Genomic DNA, 9,644 nt, shown 5'->3' on the forward strand with positions numbered 1-9,644 from the left:
AAAGACATTCACAAGCAGCCAAGGAGTCAAATCTTTGTTGCATTTGATGCCTTGTGTTCTTTAAATATCTTGTCTTAAAAGGCCCTGAAAGCCCATAACCAGTGTCATTTTCTGTGTGCTCTTTTCACTGGTTTGAAGTGGCCAGAATGCTGGGGGAAAAAAAGATGATGTCACACATTTCTGTGCACCAATCAGAATTTAGCAACATTTAATTTAAAATCTGATGACACTTAAGAACTGCTTCTAAATTGTCTGATCTATCGGAATCGTATGCCTCCAAGCTTATCATATCAATAATATCAAAAATATGTGACCCAGATAATGTAATAACATAAATATACAGCCTATGAAGTAAACAAAGCCTCTTTATTATGATAAAAACAATTATTTTAACTGTATCCCCCCCTTGTCATTTACTTAACAATTTGGCATAGTCATACGCCTTAAATAACCTTAATGATAATGTTAGCAATTAATTACAGTTAAAAAATCCTATAGGCCTACAAATGGTCATATTGGAGAACCTGCAACCACAATGATTGAACTTGCTTGACAAGTGACTTCACACATGACTTAATTCATCACAAAACTGTTACCAGGAAACTTTGTTGATCAACTTATCGATTAAGTGATTAATCATCCGAGTTCTACTAAAGGAACGTGGTCTCATCTCCACATTTATAAAATCCTAGTGTGACAATTTTATTCCTCAGATAATAGTTTGTCTTTTCTTTATACATTAGCTGCACTTCATCCATCTTCCTCAGCATGGTGGCCTCCATCTTACCTTAAAGGGGCCCTCCGCTGATATTTTAGAGATCAGTTTACTGACCACAGCTCTGCTCCACTTGGGAGAACAGCTATATATTGTCTTCTGTGGCTGAAGGAGAAGGCTTTGTCAAATCTTTATTGTTTAACCCATCCCCAAACTAATGAAAGAGCGATACTAAATCACAAAGATTATTTATGGGACAAAAGTACTCTCTATATTTGCAAACCCAACTTTCCCCATTTGTTTTCGGTCAGCAGGATGGAAAAATCATCATCTGTTCATCTGCTGAATTTTTTGTTGATTAATCAATTACATGTGTGGCCTATAAAATGTCAGGAAATAATAAACACCCATCACGAGTTCCCAGAGCCCAAGGCAACATCTTCAAATTGTTTGTTTTGTCCAAACAGCATTTCAAATATATTCAGCTTGCAAGATATTTAATTTACTATTATGAGATCTTCACATTTGAGAAGCTAGAATGAGCTGATTTTTGGCATATTTGCTCGAAAAATGACTCATACAGTTAACAAGATTATGAAAATTATTGCAGATTAATTTTTGGTTGATTGACCAATTGATTGATTTGCAAATGATCAAGCTGGACTCCAAACAGTACTAATACCTTGCTGTACTGTGATACTGGAAAGAAAAGATGAGATCACAACAGTGGATCTTTAGCTCCTGCTGCCCCCTGCTGTGCCGAGGAGAAGAATGCAGCAGACACTTAAGAAAAGGAACTCCTCGACTTCCTCAGTCTGAAATGCAGTGTGCCTCGAAAGAAACGCTGCAATATTTTAGCAATAGTGTGATAACAGTATGATCATCTTCAGAGATAAGATGTTGACTTACCTCAGCACATATCAACTATTTTCTTTGTAAGATTTCACATTTCATGCTAAATGGGCGGATAACTCCGCCTGCTGGACATTTGCAGCATACTACACCTGATATGTTTGACACAGGAAACCTCTAACAATCACCTATACAGCAAGTGTGTAATTGGATCTAATTAAACACTCAAATTGGTAGGCCAGGTAGAAAACAGTCCCCAAACTTGCTGATATAGAAGGTAATGTAAGAGGGTAGGGGAAGAAAAGTCTCTGTATAATTCTAATGGGAAGGAATTGCCCATTAAATGAATTATTAATGGATGAGCCTAATCAGATCATCCTGTGGACACACACACACACACACACACACACACACACACACACACACACACACACACACACACACACACACACACACACACACACACACACACACACACACACACACACACACACACACACACACACACACACACACACACACACACACACACACACACACACACACACACACACACGAGCCTGCTGAGCAAGAGTGTGGCTTTGTAGATGCTGTAGGGTCTGAAGACGCTATATAATGGCAGCTGGCACTTGCGCTAGGGTTGTGACAATAACCGCATCACCGCAATCACCGCGGCCATCACCACATTTTTTTTTTTTTTTTTTTACTTTTTGCTGCCGAAGGTTACAGGAGAACACATGTCGTGTGATATTAAATATTATGAAAGCAACAATCTTTGTTTAGTTATCCTCATCGACTGTGTAGGAGCCACATAGTGTATGTTGTTTATGGTCTCATTTATGTTGTTCGTTGATTACGGTGTTGTGCACTTGTATTGTAGGTGGTGGGTGTTTTCATCGCGGTTTGAGCCGAAGTGATAATATATTTGTTTGCAGTGTTTACCATTGCACTTTAGCCTAGCAGCTAGCGGAGTTTCCTTCTGTTTATAGATTAATCCTGACAAAACCGCACGGTTAAATGTCAGCCTGCATGCACGTTTTGTAGCCTAAACAGAGCAGCTCATGTTGGTAGTGAGAGCAACAAGTTAGCGGAGTGCCGAGTTGCCCTCTCTGCTCTCTGTCTGCTCAGCTGCTAGACCGCTGTGCTGCCAAGTGTCTGCACTCGCCATTGTCGGCTAACAATTACTTTATTTTTAACTTTATCAACAATAGAGTTTTCGGAACTGTCTGTGGAATAGATCAACGGAGAGGAGAAAAGGCAACGCGGCCTTAAATGACAGCAAGACACAGTAAAGACTCTCACATTGAGCTGAAATGGAAACACTGCAATCTTTTTATACAGTCTATGACTGCAACATATGTTGTATGGTTTAAGCCGATGCTTTTTCGGGGGTAACGCTATCCACTCTACTGGCAGTATTGACAACAGATAAAGCCACCGTGTCTTGAGAAGCTTGTCATTTTATTGTTCACGTTTAACTCACTTTACATCATCTTTGTTATCTCTTTTTCCTCTCACTTTTCCTCACAGCTGCACTCGTACACTACTCTCCGTTACCGCTCGCTCTCCTTGCGCGACCACACGAGCACTGACATCACACACTTAAGGCACCCTGCTATTCTTGCTCTAACTTACGCTACTCTCTTAAGGGGGTTGCGGTTAACCGCCATACCGCGATGATACGTTGCTTCTTCACCCCGGTAAGAAAAAAACTATACCGTCACAGCCCTAACTGGCGCAAGGCGCAAAGATGATAAGGAAACAGTTACATTTCAAATTCAGATTACTTTTAGATTATTTAATCAGTGTACCCTTATGTAGAATCCATATGGGTGGCAGATTCAATTAGATATTGTTTTTATTTTATAATTTTCTCACTGAAGTCAGCATGGAACAGATTTTGAAATGCTGATTGATCAAAAAGGTCTGCCACAACAGCAGAATTGGACGAATTGACTTTGAATCAGAGGTTTTTGAGTGTAATCCAGTTTAGCAGCTGACCATGAATAAATTGTAAACCTGTGGGAAACATCGCTTCCAGCAACTTATCACAATATGTTGTGTGTACAATATATAACCTTCAAATTTGTCTTTTTTTCTTAGTTTGACTATAAAACCAACTTGTTTTGGAAAACAAACATTAACTAGAGTTGCTTGGCAGAGAGTGGAGTAAATAAGCACACACATTTATCACAACAGATAAATGTCCACATCAATTCACGTATAGATGGAGCTGAAGGGTCCTACCGCCAAGGTTGTTCACAATGACTATGTTTACATGCACATAATATTCCGGTTATTGCCCTTAATCCGAAAAAGACGATATTCCGACTAAGCTGTTTCCATGGCTAATGAAAGTGAATATTTCACTAATATTCCCGTTTACATGTAGCCCTGCCAAATATGTTTTTTTTTCCCCAAAGGTTTTCCAGCGGCAGAGGACTTGTTGGACCGTGTGAACACAGCGTCCCTCTTTCATTCCTTCAACCAGCTTCTTCAAACGGTTGGTGTAGTGATGTGTGTGCGCATATCAAAAAAACCTGTTGACATCCAAGTCTTTGATCATGTTTAAAAGTAGTTGTGTTTCTCCTTCTTATTGGGTCTGCAGCCCTGCAAACGGTTGGCTGGTTGGTTGGTGTACAGCAACCATAGCAACGCACATAGCTAACCATAAGCCTGCAGTAAAAACTCAGATTGAGACGCATATTCCGAATGCGCTGTATACATGTCTAAAGAATGCCTCTAAAACCTGAATAATACCAGAACCAAGTGTCACTTGGTTTGACAACAAAGGTAATGCTTAAAATGTATTCTTGCTGCACCAAAATAAGTGGTGAAAAATGTTGGGTGCACCTCAATTATGTGCTGATGCAATTAAAGGAAAAAGTTTGAGGCACCTGTGCAACCAATGTAAAAAGTTAGTCTGGAGCTCTGTGAAGTTGTAATTTAAAATAAGAATGGGAAGAATTTTGTTTTCAAACTTCAACAATTGTGTCCTCAGTTCCCAAACGCTACCAGAGTGTTGTTAAAGAAAAGGCGATGTAACACTGTCCCAACTTTTTGGAACGTGTTGCAGGGACTTTTTTCAGTTTGAACATGAAATGTCTCGTCTTTGTACTGTTTTCAATTGAATACATGTCAAAAAAGGATCAGCAAATGATTGCATTTTGTTTCAATTACGCATTACGCAGCGTCCCAATTTGTTTTGGAGTCGGGGTTGTAGTATTGTAATGGGGGGGTAGTGTTATTTTGAAAGAGGTAAAGGGCCTCCTCTAAACGGTTTTAAACTGAATTGGAAGGACACTATGGTCTAAAATATAATCGACCGTTCGCAAAACCCCGCCCTCGAACGGTCCTCGTCCAATCCTAGCTCAGCAACTGTAACTAAGGAGAAGGACCCCCGTCAAACATTGCGATTTCAGCAAGATGGTGAAACGATGCGCCTATGGAACCTGCAAGTCTGACACCAGGTACCCCAAAAGTTTAGAAGGAGGGGTCGTTTTTTTTTCATCTTTCCAAAGCCCAAGACCCAAGCGGAAAGATGCCGACAATGGATTAAACAATGTGGCCGACCTCACTCACAGCTAAATGCCTCGAAGATTAATAATCATAGCTAGCTACATATGTCTGCTCCAAGGTAAGTAAAGCTAGCGAGCTAACTCATGGCAGTTCGTGTAAATGTGAAGCGTATTTTGTGGCCACAGCACGAAAAATGGTAGGGAGTGATATAAAAAGCCGAAAATCCGCGGCACGTCTCCCGGCATTTAAGGCGCCCTTTTCCCATAAGTTTATTCCTAAACCAAACCTCCGCCATCCCGTTATTGTGGCACGTCCCCAGCGGGCCGCCTCGCGGGCGCTTCCCTGCTTATGGGGCGACTTTTTCGGCCGCCTCATCCAGCAGGTCCCTCGCGGGCGCCTCCCGGCTTATGGAGAGTCCTTTTCGGCCGCCTGCCGGCGTCCGTTCCGAGAAAATAACGTTACATTTACACGTAAAAAACGAGAATAAAGTCTCCGTGAACACGTATCAATAGATGAAGAATAACGTGGACATTTACACGAACTGCCGTGAGACCGGCTGTTAGCCTGTCAAGCACATGTTGCTATCGACACAGATAATTCAGCGAGAGGTTGAGGTCATTGAACACATCCCTCCACTGAATATTGCAGCCCTTTCTGTCGTGCCCTGGAGGATATGTCTGCTGCAGTACTCCAAAACCAATCACTTATACCAACAGGTATGGAGCTCAACCCAGCCACGGCTATGTGTCTGGTTCTCAATTGTTTGACGGGCATAGTAACAGTAACTAGGGGGCGTGGCTTTAGCGAACGGTGAATTGTATGATGTAGCATTACATTTTCCCAGAATGGAACAAAAGAAGTGGCCCAAACCAAGAAACACACATTTGTGGACAAGGGTGCCCAGATCCATTGGGTGTGTGGGAAAGAGAGAAAGAGAGTCTCACCTGCTACATTCAGTGAGGGTGACTTTGAGTCGGCCCTCCACCAGCCTGTTGTCCTGGATCGACAGGTCCAAATCACACGCCGGAGCCAGCAGAGGCTGCACTTGGAACGGGAAGAAGGGCTTGTATCTGAGAGAGACACACAGGAAAAAGTCCATTTTAATCAGGATCTTCACTATGACACTGATGTAAACTTCAACTTCTTTAACTTTATTTGTGTCCCCAAAAGGGCGATTGGGTGTGCAGCAGTGGGCTGGTGTGTGTGTGTGAGTGAGTGTGTGTGTGTGTGTGTGTGTGTGTGTGTGTGTGTGTGTGTGTGTGTGTGTGTGGGGAGTAAGCCCCCACAGTAAAAACTGGAACACAACTGTTGCAGTATGTAGGGATAGGCATCGTTCCAAATCGTTTGATCCAGTGCCAATTTTGATACCTCCGTTTCGATGCTGGTTCCTAACGATACTTTTTTCGATACCATATGTTTTTAAATCCATTTCAACATCAACAAAAATACATTAACACAAAACTTTTAGTTTCCACCTTAAATTGTGAATCAAAACAGTTGGTACCACTGCTCAGTCAGAGTAACATTATTAGAACTGGTTGTGCTTTTGGATGGGGGGTGCGCCAGTCAGATACTCAGGATTGGTATCAATCCCAACTTTAAAAATTAACAAAAAAAGAGAAACCTTTTTGCCACAACATGAACATATTATAAATAATAAACAAATAAACAAAATGACATTGTGGACAGGCTAATATTGAACTAACTAAAATGCAAAGGAATGTAAACAACAAAGACTTTTTAGGTCAAACTGCATAATGACACAAACCTTTAACAATAAACTTGGTGACTGCCCTGTTGTCAACATTGAACTAATGCAGGGCTCCAGACTAACTTTTTTCACTAAGAGCACAGTGGCCCCCAACTGAAAATGTTAGGGGCACAACCAGAAAATGTAGGGGCACACACCGTAAATCAACATGCTAACTAAAATATTCACATTTCTACTAATTTCCACTATATCACTAATAAATACTTTGATAATAGATGCAGAAATTACAATGCTCTGTTTCAAATTCAGTGTCACTTTTGAAGATGCAACATAGAAGATAAACTGACAGACCCATCACGGTTATGTCGGGAAAAAAAAAAAAAAAATATATTTTTTATTATCGTATTTGTATATTATTTTTTAGCCGGTTTTATTTTCATCATGTAAACTGTAACCACACTTGAAACCACTTTATCGGCATCGCCGTGACTCACTGTGACTTCACCAAAACTGCAGAGCCCACGTAGTTTACTCCGTCCGCACCTCTGCCCACGTGTGTGTGCGTTTGTTTGTGTACTTCGCTCTGTCAATATGCGTAGAGGACAGGACAGGCTTTTGGAACTGAAATTTGGCACCAAAAGATAAATAATTTTTTGATACCATAAAAGGTGCCATAAAAGTAGCGACATTCGGTGCCCAGCCCTAGCAGTATGACAACAAATAAATACAAGTACAAGGTGCATGGGTAGCAGCATCAAAGTAGCATACACAGTGTAGGAAAAGTGCATATCAACCTTACAAAATTCACACAATATAATCAACAACAACTACATAACTAACTAGGGATGCACCGAAATGAAAATTCTTGGCCAAAACCGAAAACCGAAAAAGAGGAAACCAAGACCAAAAACCGAAACACCGAAAGAAATTATGCCAATTATTAATACCATTGCATTTATAGCTATGACTGTGTACTAACTTTACTAAAATCAAGGTATTGGCATTGTATAAATTAATATTAAAGTTTAATTAAAAAAATATCTAGCAGAAATATGGCTACAATCTGATAGTCACATACAGTATATAGTAGCCTAAGAACAGAATAGCTTACCTATGGTTATTATTATTATTATTATTATTATTATTAGAGGCACTTTCTTGCAGGATTTCACTGAACATATCAGACAACGAGGGTGCATGCCCCTCATCTGGTGCAGAGAGACGAGTCTTTGTTTCTGCGCTCTGATCTCCTGCGCTGGGCGCTGCTCCGTCTCCGTCTCCACGCGGGTTCTCCGCATCCATCGCGGCCTGGATCATTTCTTGTGCGCCCTGCTTTATTTCCGCATCCAAGTATGGTCTTTATAACGCGGATCAAGTACAGTCGCGATGAAGTGCAGAGGACCCGAATAGATGTCACTGAAACGTGTGCTGACAGACTCTAAGAGCTACTTCTCATTGTTTTCACTCCGTGGTCCGTCTCAACCTCTTGGCTTAGGAGACGCTTTGCAGGTGGAACGGATCGGGTACTGACACACGTGCAGGTAGCGGTTTCGGTCATCACAACATTTCGGCCGTATTGTTTCGGTGATAAAAAGTATTTCGTCTGAAAATCGAAAATGCCCTTTTGGGCCATTTTCGGCCGAAAATGTTTGGTGGCCGAATATTCGGTGCATCCCTAATGCTAACCCAGACCCATCACATCACCAACCACTTTTGTCAACATTTCTGACGTCCACAACACAGTCAAAAGACTAGAATATATAACCAACCAAGAAAGAAAGAAAGAAAAAAAGAAAGAAAGAAAAGAGCCATAAAGTTACTACCCGACTGTTTTTAAGATAACCAACTAATGCAACTGTGCCCACACAGATGATCCATCCAACTAGGGGGAAACCCTATTGTGCATCTTAACTGCCAGAAAAAGCATTACCTTTCTTGACCTTTGAAGGAAATTCACACTTTGATATTACCTTAGTAAGACCTTAGAGTCAAATGTTGGCTTTCACTGAGCAAATTAAGAGTTGATAAGATATATTTTTTTTTAAACCTGTCCACCAGCTTCAATAGGTCTTAACTGACACAGTGTGGAATGCATCGGCATTGGTTTGCATTATTTGTAGATAACATAACCACACTTGTTGGGTGTTGCGCTTGGTGGAGAACTGGCTCCCTAAGGGCAGCAGGCCTGAGCTCTAATAAAACACTCTTTGTAATGTAAAAACATGATGTCTGAGCACACACCCATCCTTTGCTATTTTGGTCTCTTGGTGCTTCCATCGTTAGCCGGAGGCTCCTGCTGTTCTAAATAGTAGACTTTGTTCAGGCAAATCATCTACATTACTGATAACACTGATTTAACGGTCTGTCCATACACATATTACACAGTCAGGTCAGGCTTCTGGAAACAGTCAATTGTTCCACAAATAGAGGGAAAGTCTCCTCACTCAGTATTAGCCTTCTTAAAACGTGTCCCCCTGAACAGTGTAGTTGAATAGCCCTGATAAGCTTTGTACAGTCACATTCACCTGGGCTTAGTGAACAACTCTTACATATCCAGTTCAAAGAGTCAGAGGCAAGAAGGGGGCGAAAAAGATTTACATTTTGGCCACCTAAAATGTACTTTTGCCAACCGAATAAGGGGCATGGTGGCCAATGCGGCCTGTGCTTAAAAATATTAGCATCTATCTATTATTGCCGTTTACTATAAAGTTAAAGTATTTCTTTCTGCTTACTCGATTAAATAAAAATCGGTAGAATACTTGATGACTAAAATAATCGATAGCTGCAGCCCTACTACAGAGCTGACAAATCAACAGATCCATCGCCATGACAACTGAGCCAACTCCG

The 9,644-nt window shown here is 41.1% G+C and overlaps 1 protein-coding gene across 1 annotated transcript in view; it reads right to left on the reverse strand.

Moving 5' to 3' along the window:
- pdzd8 (PDZ domain containing 8) overlaps nt 1-9,644 on the reverse strand; it is a 79,675-nt gene that overhangs the window by 57,648 nt on the left and 12,383 nt on the right. Inside the window, exon 2 of the mRNA XM_028603981.1 lies at nt 6,031-6,156. Coding sequence (XP_028459782.1) covers nt 6,031-6,156 — 126 coding nt within the window. The remainder of the gene's footprint in view (nt 1-6,030; nt 6,157-9,644) is intronic.

This window comes from Perca flavescens, chromosome 17 (assembly GCF_004354835.1).
Source record: "Perca flavescens isolate YP-PL-M2 chromosome 17, PFLA_1.0, whole genome shotgun sequence".
NCBI classification, from domain to species: domain Eukaryota; kingdom Metazoa; phylum Chordata; class Actinopteri; order Perciformes; family Percidae; genus Perca; species Perca flavescens.